The sequence below is a fragment of the Ambystoma mexicanum genome, chromosome 10, assembly GCF_040938575.1.
Source record: "Ambystoma mexicanum isolate Mex_15411 chromosome 10, UKY_AmexF1_1, whole genome shotgun sequence".
NCBI classification, from domain to species: domain Eukaryota; kingdom Metazoa; phylum Chordata; class Amphibia; order Caudata; family Ambystomatidae; genus Ambystoma; species Ambystoma mexicanum.
The window spans coordinates 1,133,204,591-1,133,228,757 of NC_090932.1; the positions used below are offsets into that span (position 1 = coordinate 1,133,204,591).

General features: G+C 44.9%; 1 protein-coding gene across 1 annotated transcript in view; it reads right to left on the reverse strand.

Annotated features, from left to right (window-relative positions):
* USP39 (ubiquitin specific peptidase 39) overlaps nt 1-24,167 on the reverse strand; it is a 660,051-nt gene that overhangs the window by 309,205 nt on the left and 326,679 nt on the right. The window contains exon 8 of the mRNA XM_069619032.1: nt 22,568-22,635. Within this exon, the coding sequence (XP_069475133.1) occupies nt 22,568-22,635 (68 nt within the window). The remainder of the gene's footprint in view (nt 1-22,567; nt 22,636-24,167) is intronic.

Consider the following 24,167-nt stretch of genomic DNA (forward strand, 5'->3'; position numbering starts at 1 on the left):
GAAGAGGAATTGAGAAGGAAACTGGAAGTGGTTTTGGAAATATTCAGGGCACGTGGTATTACGTTGCCAAGTGAGAAATGTGTCTTTTCCACTCGGGTAGTGGAGTATTTAGGGCATGAAATATCTGAGGAGGGACTAAGACCTAAGAGAGAGCTAGTGAATTGTATAAAAAGGATGCAATCTCCAAAAGATAAGGCAGAGCTACGCTCATTTCTGGGGACAATAGAATTCTACAACCGATTCATAGAAAACTACGCTGGCAGTTTTACCGCACTGAGAGCATTATTGAGGAAAGGTGTGGAATTTAATTGGGACAAAGAGTGTGAAAGAGAATTTGTGGAGATCAAGTCTAAAATTGATATGGCTAAACCCCTAGCCATGTATGATACCAAGAAAAAGACAATATTGTCGTTAGATGCGAGTGAAACCGGTATTGGAGTGGTTATGTCACAAGTGGGACTTGATGGAACAGAGTCAGTGGTGTTACATGCCTCGCGCATGTTGAGAGGTTCCAAACTCAATTACTCAGTTTTGGAAAAAGAGGCTTAGGCATGTAATTGGGGCATTGAAAAGCTAAATAATTTTGTGTGGGGTCAGGAATTTGTATTGAGAACAGACCACAAGCCATTGAAAGCCATATTTGAAAGTAAAGGGTTGGACAAAGTGTCGAGAAGGGTTGCCTGCTGGCTGACGAGATTACAATGCCATAAGTTTAATATTGAGGTTGTGGCTGGTAAGAATAACGTGCAGGCTGATCACGCGTCTAGAGTGAGAGTTGATGATGAGGACGATGAGAAGGGGTCTGCTGAAATCGAGCATATGGTATTTGCTACGGTAGAAGGCGTGCTCCACAAAGAGGAATGGGTTGAAGCGTTGTTGTCAGATGAGGTGTGGAGGCGCATAATTACTTTCATTAAAGATGGTTGGCCAGAGAAGAGGTTATTGTCTGGTGAAGAAAGAGCTTTGTGGGAGGTGAGATTTGAGCTTTCTGTGAAAGATGGGTTAATATATCGGTGGGACAAACTGGTTGTTCCCGGGTGTCTAAGGAGAAAACTTATAGCTATTGTGCATCAAGGTCATATAGGCACATATAAGACCAAGGAAGTGATTAAGGCTGATTATTGGTGGCCAGGTTTGGATCGTGAGATTGAGAGGGCAGTGGGAGAATGTGTTGATTGCAAAAAGTCGGGGAAGAGTGTATCTGCTGTAGTGCAGCCAGTGAGAAGTGGTGAAAGTCCGAAGGGTGTCTGGCAGGATTTGGCCATGGATGTTTTAGGCCCAGTGGATATGGGTAGAGGTCGAGGCAGATGTGTGTTGGGTGTAGTGGATATGTTCTCCCGCTGGACGGAGTTCAAAATAGTGAGGGATGTCACAGGGCAGTCGGTTGTGATGTTTTTGGAGAACATTTTTGAGAGGGAAGGGTTGCAGAGGAGTGTGTTGAAAGATCATGGCCCACAGTTCACTGGAGGTTTCTTTCAGGAGTACATGTACAAATGCGGTATCAAGCATAAAAAGACTGCATTATATTGTCCGCAAGCCAATGGTATGATTGAGAGGGTCAATCGCTGTATAATGGAGGGTGTCAGGAATGCGAGTGCATGTGGTCTGGATAGGAAGGTTGCGGTAAAAGAACGGATGTATGATTTGCGGATGGCTCCAAATGCTGAGACAGGAGTTAGTCCATTCGAGTTGATGAGAGGACGGAGGAGTATCACCTTAGTGTCTCCAGCTTGGCTAGGTCGGGGGAGGGAAACGGATAAGGTGGTAGATGAAGTGAAGAGGAGAATGGATGAGCGAAAGAGGAAGTGGGTCAAGAAAGTCAATGAAAAATTTCCAAGGAAAAGAACGGTTGTAGAAGTGGGTAATATGGTGAGGATAAGGAAAGCGGCCATTGAGAAGAAAGGGGATCCTTTATATTCGGATCCTATTAGGGTTGCACAAGTGTGTGATGGTGCGGTTAAGTTGGAGAGTGGACAGGTGTGCAACCTATCGAGAGTTGCGAGGGTGAGGAGGTGAGATTTGAGGAGAGAAAGGGGAGTTTAGTTGAGTAAAATGAACCATAGTTTCTTGTGTTTTATTTTCATTAGGTATATTAAACATTTATTTGTAGATAGTTTTTCTAAAATTGGATAAGGGGGGGAGGTGTGTTATGTTGATGGCTTAATGGTTCTGCACTGCTGTGCTGGGTGGAACTCTGGGGATGTCATAGCATGTTGCCATGGAGTGTTGGAATGTTATCAATTGATTGTTCAGTTTGTGCTATGCTGAGGAGAGGTTGGGGGTCTCTACTATCCAGTCTATCCCACAAGCAATAAACCGTTAATATAAACTACTTGGCCTGGTTTATTGCCTCTACACATACCTACGAGGATCCTTCGGATTCAGAGAGGCTGATATTTCCCTGGCTAATTCCATCAGACCTGAATCTGAAGATCTCATCCCTTTACCTGACCTGGCTTTTGCCCAAAGGAATGACACGGTCCGTACAGAAGCCTTTGGGGAGGGTAATTTCAGAAGTGCAGATACGCAGTCAGGGAGAACCCCTTTTTTGCATCAAAAAGGGCTCATCATATTGAACGGATACAGAGAAGGATGGCCTTCCCAGAACCCTACTCATAATCCCAGAAGTCATCAGAAAATAGTGTTGGAGCTGGCCCATTCTCACCCAACATCCGGTCACTAGGGGATAGGGAAGACCCAGAGCCAATTAAGTCCCTCGCTTCTAATGGCCCCGGGGGTATTTTTGGATGTATAAAAGATATGTTGTTGCATGCAACATAAGTCAGAAAATGGTAGCTACTCGGTACCCCACGCCCTATTACAACCACTCCCTATTATTGAAATCCCCTCTTAACCAGGATTGCGATGCACATTATAGGGTAATTCGAGACATCTAAATTGGGGAATAAATTCATCTTTGAAATAGTGGACTATGCTACTCGGTACCTCAAAGCTTTTCTACTAAGGAACACCACTAGCCAGCACATTTTAAAACATGTTCTAGAGTAGAATTCCCTAAAAAGATCCTCATGGACAAATGTACCACTTTCATGTCTAAAATCATGCAGGAGGTCATGGAAATCCTACAAATATAAACATTATGAAACTCGGCATAACACCTTCACACTGATGGGCTTGTGGAGGGATTTAATCAAACTCTCAAGAGGATCCTCCATAAGCTAGTAGAAACCGATGGCCATAATTTGGTTGTCCTGAATACCTGGGCTCTTTTTGTCATCAGAAAACACCCCACACATCTTCGGGATACTCCCCATTTAAACTATTAAATGAAAGGAACCGAGAGATGTCTCAGACATGCTTAAAGAAGTCTAAAATGAAAAGGGAGAGGCTACCTTTCCCATGTGCTCAATCACAAACAAATTGATCATGCCTTGAAAGGAGTCCCCTTTTTTTTTTTACACTCCACTCCAGCCATAAAAAGTTATTTGCCACCTGTGATGAATCAGATGTGATTATCCCAAAGACCCTGGCCTGTGATCCATCGCATGTAGCCAGGGAAAGGCAGACGCTTCCCGATCCTGACTCTGGGGTGGTGTTCTGCGAGAGGATCACATGGGAGGGGACTTGGGGGGGAGGATAATTGGGAGGACCCTCTTACCAACGTCCCTAATGGCCTTTGATATCAAAAGAAAGTCAAACATTAGGGACTTCAAGTCCCATAATGCCCTGGGTACTGGGACAAGAAAGAGGGGCTCAGAGGCACAGAACTGCAGACTATAGTCTAGTGTTTCTAAAGGCCCACACTTGAGCGGGACTTTTGATTATTTAAAGCCCCTTCAATTGCAGGCCAAGAAAAGCAGTAGGAAAAGTAGTCAGCAGCCGTGTATGCAGAAAAGGCAGCGAAACAAGAGTTGGGACCGCTGCTGCTGTGTTTGCGAATTATGGTGCTGAGGGAGTCAAAAGAGTTAGAAGCCTGAACTGCAGAAGTCACGCATCGGGAATCAGTGCTTTGACAGGATGCCCTGTGGGAGAGAAAAGCTCTCAGTTTCCTATGCCCTACTCTGGCTGGCGAGCATCGGAGAACGCAAGGTGCAACTCAGGCTCCAGTTGTAAAAGTCGCGGGACATAGGAAAATGACCAGAGTGGTCAAAAGCTCTGGACCCAAAAACTGAAGAAGCAGCAGCAGCAGTGGGTTAAACGGACATGCAAGGAGAGATCAGTGAATTGTCCTTTGATAGGTGACCGCGGGGTGCTATGTAATAAACAACTGGCTGCTCAAACGTTTTGAGTACCGAACTAATAAAAAGTATTTTTGGCACACTACTCTTATGAAAGGAAACAAAAGGAGAAGGTTTGCAACTATCATTGTAAAGAGGAGACAATATTGACCCCAAACTGTAACCAACATTGCCAAAGTAAAGAGGAGGCAATAGTTAAGCCAGATAACAACCAGCATTTCCTAAGCCAAAGAAAGGGCTTTACAAATAAAAAGGGAAACCGCTTTCTTAAAGAGAAACGTGAATCAAAGATATTACCAGCAATTACCTGGTGTGATAGTAGAAACCCAAAGGTGGCAGGAGAAAAGCCCTCCATGTGGAAAGTATCACGGGGGAGAGGAACATAACCTGCATTGCATGTGGCAAACTAATTGGTGGAACAAACTGCATCAATGGGTGTTGTATCCTTATGGAAGAAGTCAAAGACTTTTCTAATCTTTGACATAGGCCCCATCACAGAATACTTGTAGTAGTGGTAGGAGTTTTTTCCTGGCGGGCGAGTACAACAGGAAAGGGACTGTTTGTGGTAGTCCTGACAGGTTAGTTGACCAGGAAGAAGATATTGAAGTAATGCACTGTGGTCGAAAGAAAGTGGCAAGGCCACTAATATGTTTGATGAACTGTGGTAAAACCATCCTGATGAAAAGATTGTTGTTTACAAAGAAGAAATGTGAAGCAGTTGGCTTTTACAAGGAAAAGTCTATTGAAATATTCACTGGAAGTGTGAAGACAAAGACTTTTTGGTTTGACAAACAAGAGCTTGTGGAAAACTTTATTCTGAAGAGTGATGAACCTGGTTTAAAAATGAGTCAATCGAAGTGCCAAGGGGAACCATCACGGAAGGAAGGAATTGTGTGTTGAAAGCAGAACTTGGCTATTAGAAGAAACGTTGTGTTGTCCTTGAAGCAAAACTTGATTATTGAAAAGAACTTTACTAATTGGAACTTATTTTGGAAAATCCTGCATTAATCCTGGGGATCTGACCCTGGTCACATTATTTAGTTATAAAGCCTGTGTTTAAGAAGAACTCATGTTTTTGAGTTTGAACAGCCATATAAATACCTGTATGATTTTGTTGTATGTATATCTGTGAGGGACAGATAGCCTTTGATGTTGAAGTGTTTTCCTTTAGTCTGAGTTTTACAGGCACGGAAATCTTTGTTGGGTTAGGGAAACCGAGGCATTCATCAGACCCTTATAATTGAATAAAATGACTACTTATGAAAACGCTCTATCAAGTTGTCCGCCTCGCATTTCTGACCCCTTACACACCTCCATTCTACACATACACACAGCACAACATTTCCTTCTTGCCAAGATCCAGTTATCACAAACCATTGGCTAGTGGTGAGTGCACATTTTGAGCCCTCCTTAAAGAATGCATATGCCCAACCATCCAGGTCAAACTCATTTTTCTTGGAATTCATTAATTTCTTTACAGATCATGGAGGAGTCTTCCAAATGTAAGGGTCATGGCTTTCTTTTCATATGACCTTATACCTCTTGTTCAGATGCATCCAAAACCAGTTAACCACTCATGGGGAGAATACGAACAGGGCACATAGCCTAATCTTTGCCTTTCACTTCCTGTGACCTGCAAGCCATCTGAATGGAACTCAATCAAGTCAACAAATCAATACTCACCTCAATGTTCTTAGGAAACCTAGGACAACAAAACCCACAGCCGTTCCCAAACGTAGTAGGGTTAAAATCTGATACTTTGGCAGCCTCAAGTTCCAACCACATTTAGCTACTGCTGGTCTGCCCCCATTCTCTTCATCTGCCAGCTCTGCCTCCAATTTCTCCAGTTCTAAGTTCCAAGTTCTGTGCCTATTCACTGGCATTACGTTGGATCTACCTAAGAACCACCTCCATAGCCTTATGCCTGAGAGACCACCCTTCTACTTCTAAAAGTGTCTCAGTTGAAGTTGAGGCAGTTGACGATGGTGGCGCAGTTTGCTTAGATTCCTCAGCCTCTGTGGAATTATTACCTTGCAAGACCATGATAGCTTTTACAAGTTCAGCTTTCTTTTCAGAAGCCTTGACATTCCTACTTACACAAAGTTCCTTTAACTGATCATCATTTGGCTTGTTTAAGGACTATAAAGAAAAGCTTCAATCTCTGAGACAAGTATTTACTCTTGAGATATATACATTATGAACTTGCAGTTTAAATGTTTTACTGGTTCATAGTCTTTATAACAAATTCCACTGAAACCACCACTTTGTTAGGAAAGTTTTCTATAGCTCCTCTGCGGAGGGCTTCAAAAGATGAGCCAGTAGTCGTTTGGTAGAGTTTGCCTCGAGATAATTCAGAGTATCACAATGAAAGTACGAATAAGAAGTCTGCCTTCACTCTTACAACGGGAGAAGGTTGGTCATAAAGTACAGCTTACACAGTCACAAGCCCATAACAAAAGAAGGTCCACACAAAATATACTCTGCACATAAAGTTGTGTGTTTCAGGTAAAATCTAGAATACAGGTAAGTAATAGAAATCAGGGATGCATATAAAAAAGGTGAGAAGTCTCTAAACGATGCACAGTAGCAATATGAAGCAGATATGCATAACAGTTTTCAAAGATGAAGACAATTAACTTTCAGCTAGCCTGTCACAGTTTTAATGAGTTACAAAGTTTCTCTAATAGGCCAGAATGGGACAAAGTCCATAGGCAGGTCCCAGTTGCATCTAAAGGTAACATACAGGTTCCCAAAGTCCATGAGATCTGTAGAAGAGGCAACCTTCAGGCTGGTGATGAGGGACCCCACCAGAGGAGATCCAGAAGTTGGTTAGACAACATAAGGCTTTGAGAGGGAAGAGTGCATAGAAGTCTAGAAAAAGAAGGTAGCTTTGCAAAAGTGGTAACTGGGAGAAAGGACTCCAGGCGAAACACGAAAGCAATGAAGAAGCCCACCAGTGATGGATAAGGGAGAGGAGCGAAAGACCCCAGACATGACTTTCATCCTTTGGGGTACATTGAAGGCACCCACAGGACTAAACTACAGAAGATGGCTCTGATGTCAGGTTGTTTCGGGAGGTCCCAATATAGCAACTGGGCAACAAGTACTGCAAGCTACCGCTTTGACATCGGTATGCTTGGCTATCAGTGGAAATGAGGTTGGCAGACCACCCCAATATATGACCCTCAAGACATTGGTTGAAGGCACAGCAGCAACACAATGCTTAACCTTTGGGACTCGATAGCTTTGTCTCTGGTCAGGACTTCAGAACTGCAGGCAGGACAAAGAATGATCCTTCAAAATAAGTGCCTGGCGAGTGTTAAGAAGGAGCAGCACTTGAACACAAAAGAAAAATGTGGTCAGTCCCCAGCATGGCAGCAGGGTCACCCCCTTCTGTGTCGAAGAAGCACTCTGTAGAGGAGCTTCATGGCAGCACAGAATGGCTGCAAGATTTTGATTCAAATGTTTCCACCAGATCAATCTGAGGAATCGCCTGGAGCAAGGTTGTCGGAACAAGACCTTGCTTCACTTTCAGGAAGCTCAGGAGTAAGCAGCACAGCTTCCAATAAGTATCCCTCAGCATTACTTTGGTCTAAGCTACTTCAAGACCAGGTTGGGAACTCATCTAAAGAATGAATTTGGATTTCCTAGTTAAGCGAGCATTCAGAAGGATGGTATTTGAGGTGTCTGGAAAATCCTTCACCCAATTAAAACTATATCCCATTTAGTCAGCAAAGTCTTTGAGAGTAAAGCACAAGTACTTAAAATGGACAACATATACAAGAAGGACAACAAAGAAAATGTTACTGCTTTCGGCAAGCAAACGGCTACCTAATGTAGTCAAAAGGCTATTCTGTGATGCAACCAAATAAAAGTGTGCAGCCTTAAACCCTGACATTTTGTGGACGAGGGAACTTGTAGCTAGCAGGCAGGGGTGCTAGCCTTCTAGCCAAATGAACCAATTAGGTCAGTACATCAAAATGGATTTAGTGCAATCAGTTACTTTATTTTTTTTTTTTAATGTATTACTTTTTTTTTACAGAAAACAATGCAAAGCCATCACTAGCACTGACTGGGCACAATTCAAACATTCTCACAATAACTTTCAGCATCATAATAAACCAAACCAGTCAGTTTCCCATAATCACATTCTACAAAGTGACCTCAATGGCCTAATGCTGTAAAAACCCACACCCATACACAAAACAACCCGCTCGACAAAACATTAAATGGATGAAAACATTCACTAGACAAGGGTAAAAAAAAGAAAAGGGACATATGTAGACTCATTTCTCTGCCCTACATACTATGTCAAAAAACAAGGGGGGTCCTGGGAGTCTATCATCTACCAGACAGTCCTGGTTGCGAGAGCCTTACCCAGATTCTTTAGCTCCCTGTCACAGAGGAGAAATATCCCAAACATATCAGTCGATGGCCTGCCCAGGGGCACCAAAAGGCTAGGCAATTCTCCTCTGAACAAGGGTACCAACAGCAACCCCAGACACGTGTTTCGGTCTGGTTGGACCTCGTCAGTAGGGTGGCGCTGTGCCTCTCTAAAAATAGTGAGCAAGGGGTCCACGTCTGGATTCCTCTAGTAATTTAGGGTGAGACCCAAAGTTACTAAAATATGCCAAAAAACAAGGGGGGTCCTGGGATTCTCTCTGCCAGACTTTAGTCCTGGTTGCGAGAGCCTTGCCCAGATTCTTTAGCTCACAATCTTTTGTGAAAATACCACAAGTGCTCTTTAAAAGCAGCAACATTTCCATGCTCCAGGTAGGTTGCATTTTCCGCATGAAGGTGCTCAACGGTTTGTGAAGCTATTTCTGTTTGAAAGGGATGTTTGTATTCTTCCACACATGCAAGATCCTAACTTTGCTTTAATTAATCTAGTCCATTTCTTTATTGCCAATCTCATTGGAGGGGCACTAAAAGGAATTACTAGACAATCTTGCGGAAGGTCCTAAAGTCCTGGTACAACTAAAAACTTCCCTACATTTCCTCTTCAGCTTAAGGCACCCTCACCACGTGTGTAAATACTCTTTTACCATCACGCCCTTTTGGAGAGAGACTACTAGATGGAGTACAACTTAGATAACTTAACCAGGTATAAGTACCACCTTTGCAACACACGAAAGGAGAGAGACATCGCAGTGGTAGAAAACTGCCACCTTGTGACAGATTCAAAGAACTTGCCCAACAACTAGTCTGATATTTCCATGCCAAAGTTTTTTCACGATGCCATCTAAATGTGCTCCTCAATTCAGTCACCTCTGAGACCATTAACCTATGCATCTACTAATGACCCCTTTCCTTACATGTGCCAGATTTAACTCCATTACTAATTGTAACTCTGTGCCTTTTTAATCATATAGGAAAAGTCTCACATTCATGAATTCTACCACCTCCTTAGGTACCAGCACTGTTTCAAACCCATTGTCTCAAAAAGCTAGCGTAAACTCTCGATCCGCCCCCAACCAACCGTATGCATGACTGGGCTATGTATCGAGTTTAGAAGATATATTGATACATGAAAATATATCGCTATATCTCCAAATATCTTTCAAATATTTGAAAAAAGCGATAGACGACAAGACAATATTGTTAACATCAAGATAAATTTATAACCCTTAAACTAAGATGACAGATCAATATGACAAAATTGTATTTGTATTTTATTTGGTTTTATATAGCGCCTTGCACCACAGCGCTGAACATAAGAACAAGCATAGTACAAATAATGAATTAACATTTGAAACACAGAATATTTCTGTGCTTGCAGTAACCCGCAATACCCAGACAACAGAAGGTGGGATCGCATAGAGACCCGAAAGAGTGAGTAAACATTGATAGAACAAGAGATAAAGTGGGAAGGTGTTCCAGTTTAATTGTTCTAAAAGAGAGAAAGACCGAAAACGAGATTGAGCACAGGGGGGACATGGAATAGAAGATGATGAGAAGCAGAACAGAGTGGGCGAGAAGGAAGGTAGAATGCAACAAGAGAGGACAGATAAGCTGATTGGGTCCCCACCTGCTTTTGAGCCTATCTTGAAAGCCGGCGGGCAGAGCCAGTCCTCCTAACGAAGGCCCTACAACTAAGGCTCCTGTCCAAGCCTGATCGCCACATCCAGTACAGAGACCGGGAAGGAGGAGTCCCCTGCACCGCCGTGCGCTCCTGGAGCAGCGTACACCGAGTAAAGCCACCAGGTAAGCCTGCTGGCTTTTACCACTTCTTCTGCTGACCCCACTTGATGATAGTGCCCAACAACAGCGAAGCGCCAATAAAGCGTTTTTTTTTTAAATAGCCATCCATCATTATCTTGCATCTTCGCACCTCGCTTCGTTTTGCTAATGAAATACATCTTACCTTGCCTCAATTGGATCATATGAAGCTACAATCCTTTCAACAGTGCTAAGCAGGCCACGGCCGAATTTTGTCTTGCACGCAACATCCTAATTAAGCTTCTGTAAGCTGATTGGGTACCCGCCTACCTTTGAGCCTACCCGGAACGGCGGCAGGCGGAAGCCGGCCCTCCTAACGAAGGCCCTACAACTAAGGCTCCTGTCCGAGCCTGATCACCACATCCAGTACAGAGACTGGGAAGGGGGGAGTCCCTTGCATCGCTGTGCGCTGCTGGCGCAGCGTACACAGAGTAAAGCTACCAGGTAAGCCTGCTGGCTTTTACCACGTCTTCTGCGGACCCCACTTGATAATGTCCAACAACGGCGAAGTGCTAAAAAAGCGTTTTGAATAGTCATCCAACAATATCTTGCATCTTTGCACTGCGCTTTGTTTTGCTAATGAAGTACATTTTACCATGCCTCAATTGGATCATATGAAGCTACGATCCTTTCAACATTGTTAAGATGGCCGCCACCGAATTTCGTCTTGTAAGCTACATCCTAACTCAGCTTCTGTAAGCTTATTGGGTGCCCACCTGCTTTTGAGCCTATCCGGAACACCGGCAGGTGGAAGCAGGCACTCTTAACGAAGGCCCTCCAACTAAAGCTCCTATCCGACCCTGACGGAGCATGGAGGAGATCCCACATTCCACACGTGCAGGTCAGCCATAGACATACCTGTGGAACATCTTGGTAAGCACATTAGCTTACTTGCGCTTTTGTCGAGCCACGCCCATATAACGTTGACCCCATACTAATCGCTGTGCTTTACTCGCAAGACACCCTACGGATCCTTCATATCGGATATCTCGTCCTTAACAACTGCAAAAATTCATAGAACCGGCATTTGCGTATTTAGCCCTTCCCTCTTTGCGCTAGCAGCAGCAAGTTACGCGCTCATACTCCACATGAGCCAAAACACTAAGGTTAGTTGCACCAATTGTCCTACACTGCGCGACTACCACAATCCCAATGTCAACGTCCCCATTGCTTGATTGATGAGGCTGATTCGCACCGTGACCGCAACACAATACCCTACCTTGCGGCCAACCTGCTGATCTGCCATGTGATATTATTACCTGTCCATTTGCTATTCGGCCTGTGCCACTTTTACCTGCCAATTTGCCGCTCTACCATGTGATATTATTACCCAACAACTTGCTATTCGGCCTGTGCCACTATTGCCTGCCTATTGCTGCTCTACCATGCGATATTATTACCTGTCAATTTGCTATTCGCCCAGTGCCACTATTGTTACGCTCACCTGGTATCCACAGGGACGCCACCCAGCCGGGTTACTCGCTGGTATGCTTCTCAGCTCTGCCCTGATGTGGTCTGCGGGGAAGGTTCTGCCTTGTGGTAGAATTAGGCATGCTCTCCGTCCTGCCTTTTTTGCAGGGGCGCGTTGTCTTTCATGGGCGACTGCGGTCCAGTTACTTCACTGACGCCGGCCCGTTTGATATTGTTCAGGTAGGTCTTCTTGTTCTTTAGTTTTGTTGCTATCCTGCATGCCTTTCTTTGTTTAAAATGTCTCTTTTTTCTCCCTTAGGTATGCGGAGCTTCAGCGAGGCGAACTGGCTTGGTTGAGCCCCGCTGGTAAATGATGGCGCATTAAGAGCGCTATGATGCGGTAAGCGCTATGCGCAGCGAATGTCATGCCCGCGCCACTGGCGCACGCATTGGCAACCATCATGGACTACTTGGTACTCATTTATCCTCCTAATACTCCTTGAACAACTCCTTTTCACGCCTTGGTCTTTTATTTCCATTTGCTCAACTTTGGTTCTTTCTTATTTTATTAAATTAACTACATTTACCATAATGCACCTGGCTGCAGTCCTCAATTCCTGGCTATTCCCATTCATCGTTATTGGGACCACAATCCCCAGAAGCCCTAGCGGCCAGTGCTGCTTCCACCTGCTCAGGACCAGAGAGGGAGGAGGCAGATTGTCTTCAGGTGTGCTGCTACAGGTGCTGTCAATTAGCCTGCCTCAGAACAGGGCAGGGCTGTATATAAGCAGCTGCCTGCAGGAGCACAGTGTCTTGCATCTTGAGTTCTCCCCGCTCCTGTTTGCCTTGACCCTTTACTTTGGATGCTGTTCCTGTTGCTGCATTATCCTGTTTTGTTCCAGTGCCCTTTCTGGGCTCCCTGCCTTGCAGCCGATCACGCTCCGCTGCCTTCTACCTACAGCCCTTGTCCCCTGGGCTTCCTGTCTTGCAGCCTATTACAGTCCTATGCAGCCCTCTACTGTCAGCGGCCCTGCTCCTCTGGGCTCACTCTTTGCTGCCCTGCTCCTCTGGGCTCCTTGCCCTGCAGCCTACCTCACTCCGGCTGCCTACAGTGCTAGTCCTCTGCAGCCCGCCTTGCAGCCTGCCTCACTCCGGCTGCCTACAATCCTTGTCCTCTGGGCTCCCTGCCCTGCAGCCTACCTCACTCCGGCTGCCTACAGTCCTAGTCCTCTGCAGCCCGCCTTGCAGCCTGCCTCACTCCGGCTGCCTACAATCCTTGTCCTCTGGGCTCCCTGCCCTGCAGACTGCCTCACTCCGGCTGCCTACCGTCCTTGTCCTCTGGGGTCCCTACCGTGCAGCTTGCAACCTTCTGCTGTCTCCAAGCCTTTGATCCCTGGGCTCCCTACCTTGCAGCCTGCACCTCTTCGCTGCCTACAGCCCTGCTCCTCTGGGCCCCCTACCTAGCGGCCCTATTCTTTTGGGCTCTCTGTCTGTCACCTACTACTAATCCCTCTCTGTCTTCTTCTGGACTCCCTGCCTTTCAGCCTACTACAGTCCTCCGCAGTCCAATACAGTTTGCCTGCACCTAGTGCCACTCTTGACTGCAGACCTGCTTCCTACTTTGCAGCCTTCTGTTTTCCTGACTGCTGCTCCTTGTTCTCTTCCTTGAGTCCTCTGTACTCCACCTTAGGTTATCTATTTCAGTCTAACTGCCTTTCCTTCATTTCCTTCTGCTAGATTGCTCATTGTCTTCCTTTTTGCTGGATATTTCTGTTCTTGTCTTCTCATGTGTCTTATGTAATCCCTTTGTACAGAGCTTGCCTGTTGGTTTCCGGCAGGCAACCTCTGCCCCTTCCTTTGTCGCGTTTTCAGTGTTACAGACACCCACTGCTGTTGTTCCCAGCCATGAGCATACAGCGTGGGCCTCTGTTATAGCAATCTGTGCAGAAGGCTGGAGTTTCCTAAGGTTCGTGGAACACTCTTTCCCATTTCAGCATACACCCCAAGAGGGAATCCAGTTTGTTTGTACCTTTGTATCTTTTGCCCCTTTTGGCTCACAGCTACTGTTTCCTACTCTTCTTTCTTGTTAAACTTCCTGCTGTGTGTGCTCATCTGCTACCTTACCTCAGCACAGCCACCCAAACCCTACTTGGGTACCCTGTGCCACTCTTGACATAGTGCCATTGCCATTCTTGACAGTGAAGTCTTGCCTTTGCTAACCTGTGTTTTCCTTCCTTTTAGGTCATTGTATAGTCTGTCGGTGTTGGCGTCCATCCGCTCAGTGCAGTGCCTCGCAGCCTCAACAATTTTCTCTCTGAGATTGGCAGCCTCCTCAACATGCTGGCCGATCAGCACAGTCAGCTCGTTTTGGCGCTGCAGGATGGTGGTGAGTTGGGGGGCCGTGCTGGGTGACCGTGCACTGGATGCTGTGCCCTCCGATGCATCCACTGCAGCAGGTGATGGTAACATGGGGGACATGATTCCAGGGTTGGTGTCCTCAACAGTCCCATCAGACCCAGGGGTCTAGAATGGCACAGGCGCTAGGGTTCCAGGGGGGGCTTGGGGTGTGCATCTCCATGTGCTGTCCTAGGGTGTCCTCCAGATCGGATAGGGGGGCAGTGGCGGCTGCCTCACCAACGGAGCTAGCCGCAGCTGATGGTGGGCCCTCGGTGGCTGGCATTGGTGCCAGTGCGTTCACCTCCGGTGGTGGGGCCGCAGTTGGTGGTGCAGCTAATACTGCCCTGGCAGTGGCACTATGACGATGTTTCCTACTCGTCAGGTGTGCCCCCCCCCCCCCCCTTGCCCCTGGATGTTGTTGGGGTATCCTCCGGCTCCTGTGCCCTTGGCCTCTTGCATGCAGCTGGTGCCTTTGATGCATCAGCGGCATCCTCCCCATCTGTATGTGAGCCTGTCAGGGACGAGAAGGGGGATATCATTGGTTGCGATTCAATTTACTTGATGAAGATTACATGAATGATGCAGTTGTGGCCATTGGGACTCAGTGGTTGTGGATGCAGGTGATGTGCCAGTTCAGTGCCTCATCCATGCATGGTTGTGTTTGGGACTTGTCTCTGGTGATGTGTGTGTGTTTGGGTCTGACATGGTGAGGGATGGATGCATGTGTGGATGTGTGTCCATGCATGAGAGGAGTCTGCTCACATATGGGGGTAACAGTACATTCACACCGCATCCTGTCATGTGTACACTCACCTCCATCTGAAGTGGTAGCCACGCCGATCTCCATGCTGCCCACTCCCTCAATGGATTCAACGGCAATCATGTTTGCTCATGTCTCCTCCCATTCCTTCATCCGGATTGGTGAGCCATCTCCACCGGCACTGGCAATGCGGTGGTTCTCAGCCAGGATGCCCCTCACCTGCAGCCTAAGGTCGTCCCACCTCTTCTTGCATTCGTGCACGGTGCGCGTGCTTGTGCCCACAGCACTGACTTTGCGGGCTACCTCCTCCCAGATGGCTTTTTTCTTCAGCAAGGTTGGCCAGCGCATGTCATTTGCGAAGACTACCTCTGCATGCTCTGCAAGGGTCTGTGTTAACATGACCAATTCCTCATTGGTATATTTTTCCTTGCGCTTCCTGTCACTGGTTTTCTTCAAAGCCTTGGGCATGATGCAGGTGTCCAAGATGAATTTGCACAGCTCCCAACTCAAAACAGGTCCAGGGTGCAGAGGATGGCAATGGATTGTGTTTTTAAAGATGGCCGCCGTGCTCTTTCCCGTTCCTGTGCGATGACGCTATTTCCGGTTCCGCAATTTTACAGTCACCGCTAATAGCGGTGACTGCTAATGGCGCAAGGGCGGAGGTGCTATCTGCACTTTCGCGGAAGGCGGTAAATTACTTTTTGGGGACTTTAGCGGCATGGCAGTAGGATCATTAACGGCATGGCGCTATGCTCGTGTCCGCGTACTCGTAATGGTACGCCATTAGCGCCCTCTTGCGGGGGCGGACACGTTAATAGCGCCATGCCGCTAATTTGCGGCTTTTAGCGCACAACGTGTAATGCGGCCCTTAGTCATTATTACTCGCACCCTGTCAAATCCGCTTCGGTAATGCACAGTAGGGCCACCATTCTGCTAGAATGGTGGGTTCCTTCTTTTATCGCCATTTCTCGTTTTGCTTGTCATTTGAGGTCTTCTTCCGTTCTAGGTGGGGACGACCTTGGTTGAAGTTGTCTTCGGCGGCAATCCTTTGGATTCCCAGCCGAGGCTCCAGAGTGTCTGAGAAGGCAGGAAGTGAGGGAGGAGTCCAAAACTGTGCAACTCTTTGTGTAGCCTTGCCTGAAGGGAACCAGTTCCCACTGGGGTGGGTGGCTGGCTAACCTGATTGGACAGCCAGACCACCCCTTTCTGTAAGCTGCAGGGAGAGGTTGCAGAAGTTGTGCTGTAGTACCCGATAAACACTCCGAACCTGGAAGCTGCTGACAAGTCGACCACTGGAACCAATTCCGAAGAGGAAGATGAAGAAAAGATGGCTGTAGTGATTTCCGGAGAGCCTGCTGTGTAACTGGAGCCTGATGTAAGCCTTCCTTCCAAGCGACCCAAGTGTCCCGAAAACATTGACTCCTATCCAGAGGCTTGTGAGACCCCACTAGTCTCAGGAAGACCCGCATTTTAAGCCATCCCATGCTGTGCTGTGCCCTTGCTGGGCTGCAAACTGCCAATACCAGGGCACCACCAGCCTGAGTGCGGTGTATGGTCTTCCGAAGTCCAAATCCAGCTGAAACTTGGACTCCTGCTGGGTCTCCAGAGACAAAATTCGAATCCCTGACGTCCCCTCACCAGAGAGCAGGGAAGAGAATCCGACCAGCGATATTCGTTCTTCATCTGGCTCCTGTACAAGAGCACGAAATCCACAGAGCATCGAGAATCCATGAAGAAACCTTTGCTGGAAGCCTCCTCTGACCACTGCTGCTGCAGGTTTCCATCCAGTGTACAGTTCTTTCGTCGCCACAAGAATCCAGCAACCAGGTTCTGTGCTGCTGCATCCTGAAAGCATCCACTCCAAAGCTCTTTTTCTCTCCTAAGGTACTGTCTGTTGGCTCAGGTTATACTTACCTTAAGCCTTGTGTGAATCCTGTCAGGATGAGTGGGTGATTCGTGTGGTTGGGAGTTTGCCCATATCACTTGCCCAGGCCTAAAGCTAGAATGCGTGTAGGGAGCCTTTTTAAAAGTCCCAAGACACTTTCATCTAATTCTAAAGTGAATACTAGTTTAAGGTCTCCAATGGAACTCTGACTTTCCTGCAACTGAACCCTTGCCTGACCTGCCTACAGCTGGCTCCTAGACAACTAGGGTCCCTCTTCTGCCTCTGAGAAAACTCATGCTATAAACTACTTGCAGAAGAAGTTAGTGTGGTAACTGTATCTCTGTGAAAATAGAAGTTATAAAGTGTTGTTAAGTTTATACTTACCTTTGAGTTGCATTCCGTCCCTCTACAGAGTATATAAGTCATTTTACTTACTTTGAATGGTGTTTCCCGTTTCTGAAAAGTAATGAGTGTTGGTACTGTTTCATTATTCTGAACTGAATGAGTGTAAAAGCTTACCAATAGGGTTTTACCTACTTTGAAATACATTGTCTTTCTTAAAGTGTACCATTGGGTTTTGCTTTCCTTGATCTGCTTTATACAGATCTAAAACAGTCTTAGGGTTTATACTAACCTTTGTGAATAAGTCATTTTACTGTAAAAAGTGTCGGTGCAAGCCACTACTAGTTAAACAGTGGAACTGTCATTTTACTGTAACAATTATGGGCGCGGTTCACTATTTAAGTAGTCACTTGAAAAGTAATAAGTATTGGTACTGTTTTATTATTCTTAAATGAATGCGTGTAAAAGCTTACCAATAGGGTTTACCTATTTTGAATAACAGCTTGTCATTCTTAAAGTGTGCCATTGGGTTTTGCTTTCCCTTATCTGCTTAGTGCAGTTCTAAAACACTCATGAAGTTAATAGTCATCTTTAAATTTCTTGTAGCCCCCTCTTAAAGTATATGGGCCTTTACTTACTTCTAACACTAGGCTGAATTGCTTAGTGCATTCTAAAACAGTCATTGAATTGTCATGCTTTTCATTGGATAGCTTAAGCCCCCTCCAAGTATACGAGATGCTTTACTAGCTGTGAACTGTGTTCTCAAAAACGTAATGTTGCAAGGTGCTTGCTTGTAACAGGGTGGGTCAAGTGATTTCTGTAACGGAGTGTCACTGCATGACTGGCAAGGTCTACTACCTTTGGATTACTGTTGGTATTCTGAAAGTATATCTAACCTGGTTTTATCCCTCCTGAATAGTATATTGTTATCCTGAATGTATAACTGTTAGGTTTCACTTACCTTGACTTGATTCATGCTCTTCTTAATAAGGTTATACCTTGATTTGTATACCATAGGTATTGAGTTGTTTTTTACAACTGTTTTTATATGATACGTTACAGTACTTACTTTCCCTAAACGTATCCTGGCCTAATTGTATTCAAATAAACCATTTATTTTTTTTACAATACATAGTGTTTCAGTGTTTCTTTGGACCATATGTATGCTACAATTTATTTGTACCAAGCTACAGCCCTCTCTCTCTCCTAAAAGAAGCCTGGCTGTTCTGTCCATACTTTCCACATTCTCAGGTGGTACAGCCTTACTAAGAGTGGAATGTTTGTACTGCCTCAGATATGGTTTTATGAAGCCCTTAGCTGGACTTTAGAAAACTATCCCGAACAAAGGCTCTTTCGTTTTTCATAGAGCATATATAACCCCAATGAAATTACATAATTCTCAACCAGAATTTAGTGGAAACTGTTGGTCTTGTAAGAATAATCCAGGTTCTTTTAAGCACATGTTCTATGAATGTTCATATATTCATGGGTTCTGGCAAGATAGGTTCTGTTTGTGTTAAACATCTTGGATAAGACCTCTTACCGGCACCTTGAGGAACACATTGAAAGCAACTGTCTTCGTCGTCGTCAATCTGGCTTTAGGGCAATGCATGGGACCGAGACAACCCTACTTCATCCTGGGGTTATCCTTGTCGAGATTGTGGATAAAAGGTAGGATCGCCCTACCTTGACCTATCTGCAGCATTCGCGCGCATGGACCACTCCTTGCTACTGGAGATGCTGACTAGGCTTATTAACTGCTCTGACTCTACATCTGCTTGGATCAGGTATTTTCTCGGCCCATGGTTATCAAGAGTAGCAGTTGATGAGTTTAAGGCACCACCAGTGCCACTTCTTTGTGGTGTCCCTCAGGGGTCCTGTCTCTCCCTAACACTTATTTACACCAGTCTGTTATTTGACCTACTGGACAGTGCTGGGATGGCATATACCAACTATGCTGACGACACACAGGCGATCTTTGAGATGACAGGTAACTATGATCTTGACTCATCTATGATAAATAAAACATATTTGCTTGTTCAGGTGCGGATGGCTATAAAACTCACTTGCGCTCAATGATGGTAAATCCGAGCTGCTCATTGTTGGTACTGCTCAACGTCTGAACAAGCTAGATGAGAGATATGGTCAGTCTAAGATTGCTGAATGTACTTTACCTGTTGTGTTGTCAGTCAAGAAACTTGGGGTCTATTTTGACTCGAACCTCTCGATGAAAAATGCCTAGCCCACCTAAAATCAACCTGCACATAAACTATCAAGCGGGCTAAGCAGCTTGAACCTATCTATCTACGAATAATCTGATTTTTGTTTTGGCTGGTGCCCTGGTTTATGAAAACATTTATTATGCTAATAGTTTACGGGCAGGTACGTCAAAAACTAATCTCAACAGCTTGCAGGTCATACAAAATGGTGCAATAAGAGTGGTTTGTGGATTATTTGTATTTGTATTATTTTAATTTATATAGCACCTCCATCCAAAGCGCTTTACAAGAGGAACAAGGTAATACAACAAGCAATAGTTTGAATCTAAACCAGAAAACAGTACAACGAACAATTTACATTTATGATGAGGCTAAATACTAATAGAGGGACAGAAGGTAGGAGGAGAGGGTGGAGGTGGGTTAGTTGGTGAGAGAGGAAACAATTGGTGCTAGGGGGGGGAGTGGAAGAGATAGGATTTTAGAGAAGTGCGAAATAAGGGATAGGAGGTGATGGAGCAGACGGGAAGAGGAAGGCGGTTCCAGTGGAAAGGAGCAAGAAGTTGGAAGGAGCGGAAACGGGAGGGGGCACAGGGGAGAGGTGGAGTAGAGAGAAGGAAGAGATCTGCAGAACGGAGAGAATGAGGAGTATAGAAAGAGAAGGGAGGAGAGGTACAGAGGGGTAAGACCATAGGGGGCTTTGAAGACTAGGCAGAGGAAGTTAAATTTGAGCTGGGAGTGGAATGGGAGCCAGCCTAGTGAGTTAAGAGAAGAGGAGATGTGGTTGTGCGGTGAGGGGAGGCAGAGGGAGCGAATGGCAGAGTGGTAGACAGATTTGAGGGGGGAGAGATGAGAGGAGGGGAGTCCAAAGAGAAGAGTAGAGCAGTAGAAAAGTCTGGAGAAGAGGAGGGAGGAGATGAGGAGTTTAGTAGCTTGGAAGGTTAGGAAAGGACAAATTTTGCAGATGTTGTAGAGGTGGAAACGGCAAGATTTGGCAGTGAGTAAAATGTGATGAGAAAGAGAGGTGCATGTCAATGTGCAGACCCAGGTAACGAGCATGAGGAGAGAAGGGGAGTTGGGAAGGAGAAAAAAGAATGCAAGGAGGAGGGCAGGGAGGAGGGAGAGTGTTGGCAGGGAAGTAAAGGAGTTCAGTTTTATCTGCATTGAGAGTAAGGAAGTGAGAAGACATCCAAGATTTAATAGCAGAGAGGCAGGAAGAGAGTTTATGGTGGATGACAGGAGAGAAGGAGGAGAAAGAGAGGAAGAGCTGGGTATCATCAGCATAGAAATGATGTGAGACATCAAAGGAGGAGAATAAAGGAGAAAGGAGGGAAGTATACAGCGAAAAGAGAAAGGAGCCAAGGACAGAACCTTGGGGAACGCCATGGTTGAGTGGAGAGATTGGGGAGGTGGAGCCACCCCAAGAAACTGAGAAGGTGCGGTTAGAGAGATAGGAGGAGAACCAGTTAAGAACTGAGTCTTTAAGGCCGAATGAGGAGAGAGTGGAAAGGAGTAGAGGATGGTCGACAGTGTCAAAGGCAGCAGAGAGGTCCAGTAGGACCAGAATAGAGGAGTGCTTAGAGTAGCGAGCAGAGAGGAGAGAGTTGAGAACAGAGGTAAGAGCAGTTTCAGTAGAGTGAAGAGGGCGGAAACCAGATTGGGTGGATTGGGTGGGAGGAGAGAATGGTTACAGATGAAGGTAGAGAGTTGAGAGTATAGAATGCATTCTAGGAGTTTAGAAAGGAAAGGTAGTAAAGAGATGGGATTAGGCAGGATGGACCATGTGACGGAAGCCAGAAGAATATTGCACTGGCTGCTGGTTCGGCACATATCTCACATAAGATTCTGACACTAACCCCTAAGTGTCAAGCTGGGAAAGCCCTGAGCTCCCTTACTTATCACCTGCACAATGCTCCCATACTTAGATCATTAAAATCTAATGGAGAGAATAAGCTCCACCATCCCCGTTTTAAGTTGAAAAACTTTGGTGGAACAAGTTTTAATGTGTATGTGCACCTGTTCTTTGGAAAAATCTACTAGTATCCCTTCGCGCCTTGCTAAATGTGCTTTGCTTCAATAAGGCAATAAAGACACATTTGTTTAATTCATATGACTAATTAGTGCCTGTGATTGTGTTATGATTATCTGGATTTTTTTTCTTCCCTTTGCTACCTGACCTTTCCTTGTTTGTTTCTTTTTATTTGTTCTTATATGTGCGCACTGAGGCCGATGGGCGAGTTGCGCGTAATGAAAAATAAGTAATAATAATAAGAATGTTTGGAAACACCAGACTATTATCTTTAAAATTAATCTTTCACTATCCTTTACAAATATTGTACTTGGTAGCAATTTACTTAATAGAAATGATGTGGATTTTTCATTTATTCTTTATGATCTCTTTATTGCTATTGCCATTAAATTAATTACAGCAAATGGGAAACAATTTCAAGATCTCTGTGTTAAAGGCTGATGGAACAACATATGTTGTGTACAGAGAAATGAGCAATCTATGGCTTTTCATCTAAATGCATCCACTAAACATGATTCCAAATGGTCTTATTTCACTAATTATTTAACCTTTCATAACATGTCTGAACATGGTTTTCGAACATCTTGTGACGACTTTCATCCTGCTAATTGCGCTTCATAGCCCATAATATTTTCAAACGTCACCCTCGCTCCCCCCTCATACTATACCATGTGTGTATTTTGTTTTGTCTGTCTTCATCCTGTATGTCCATTTTATTTTTTCCTTATTGCAATAGATACTGTTCATGTATTTTGTAGTTATGCATTCCGTTTAAGGTTTATATACTTTTGTCTTCATATCATTCGTGTCTCATTTATCAGTTGATCAATAGCTTACTCATTAGTTTTGCTACTTATACTGAACTATCTCATTTTAAGCTAATACGTTAACTTATCGCCTTACACTGCATTGAAAGTTTGGGTTTGTAACTTTGTCCATCATAGTGATGTGTATTACAAATATGACTGTCATGTATATAACTTGTTTGCATCTGCCTAATAACCTTAAGTAGGTAGTATTAACATTTTTGTGACATGGGCCTCAAGGCAGCGCAAAAGGGAATGCAGATGGGCCAAAAGTAAGGTAGGGGGATTTGCAGGTTATACTCACCAGATCTGGATGTGGTAACTTTTTGGAAAATATCCGCATGGATCCCTGGAATACATCTGTCACAATTGCTGCAAAAGGTTAGAATAAGACACTTATACATAGGCATGTAAAAAACAGGCAGGAGCAGTACAGTAGTAGGCAACAATGGAGAAGGATTCCCCAACACTGTTAAACTAGTTGAGATGTACATTAAACGGACAGAAAGCTGGGCCACATGTTATGATCTCTCTATAGACGGTCAATGGTAGTCTGTATGGCCTCCCAATACTTGTCATCTCTCCATTGTTCTTATATGGAGCGGCTGTCTATTTTGGGAAAATATAACCCAGCACAATTATTTGGACCCTGCCTCCCCTCAGTCGCACTCTAAATATATGATACCAGGATTGGGACTCTCCCCCCGCAATCTAACTATGATACAGGTTACCTCCAGTCCCACCTTCACACCAAAATTGCAGTGTAGTGGAGAAGTAATGAGAGAAAATAACTCTTGATGGGTGACAGTCAGTGGAAACAGAACCACATTGTTCATATAGCAGAACAGTCAGCACACTTGACACTGCAAAAACAGCTTGACATAAAACTGTACCATTAGCATTTATATAACCTGTCAAAAATGTACACCCAGCACCAGAAATAACACCCTTAGTTTGACCCAACTGCACCATCAATGCACTGTAACACAAGTGCAGCATATACTGTTTTGCTAACTTTGAATGTCCCGGTTAGGGGGGTTTTCCCGTGGCCCTCTGGAAGATAGGACTTTACAAAACGATCCCAATGGATTGTAGAACCCCAACTCTTAGTATCAGACTGTGCTACTCATGGAACCTTGGCAGAGTAGCAGGGCAGTCAGGATTATCATAAGAGGAAGATGTGAGCTGTAGGTAATACTGAACCTAGTTAGTAAAGCAATAAAAAAAACGTACTCAAATAAATGCAAAAATAAAATGTAGATATATTATATATACACCAGAATTACTTTTAAATACTCAGCACATTGAACCAAAACACAAACACTTTTGAATGCTTTTAAAAGGCCACTGCTTAGTGTGTAGTGGCTCACGGTTTCAATTTACAGCTTTTGACAGTAATGACAGTTCTATCGTATTTTCGGTAATAATGTGCACTCGAGAAAACTTAGAAGAAATACGGTAAGTACATTTGCTGTGCAAACCCACACAAGATAGTGATTTTTAGGAGGGAAAATAGTTGGTTAGTGTAACATTACCAAGGCTTAAGATTCTAGAGTTTCTTTACACAGCAAGTCTTTTAAAGTCCAAAACGCAACCCTAGCTAAAGGCCGTTCAGAGAGGGCACAAAGTTGTGACAAGCAGCAGAACAACAAAAACCCCTGTGGATATTTTCTAGTCTCTAGGATGCAAGAGGATAGAACCAACATTGGAGACCCTCTTTAAGAGCTTGCGAAAGGCACACAAGCAGCAGCTTGGGTCGGAGGGGAGGCTGCCCTGGACAATTATACGTGCACTCCGACACTCTGGAGCGACTTTTCGGATTAGGTAAGCAATACCTTTTTCCCCACAGTATCTTTGGTTTGAAGAAATCTTCATGGCTGGATTCGCCTCGATGTGGCAGTGCC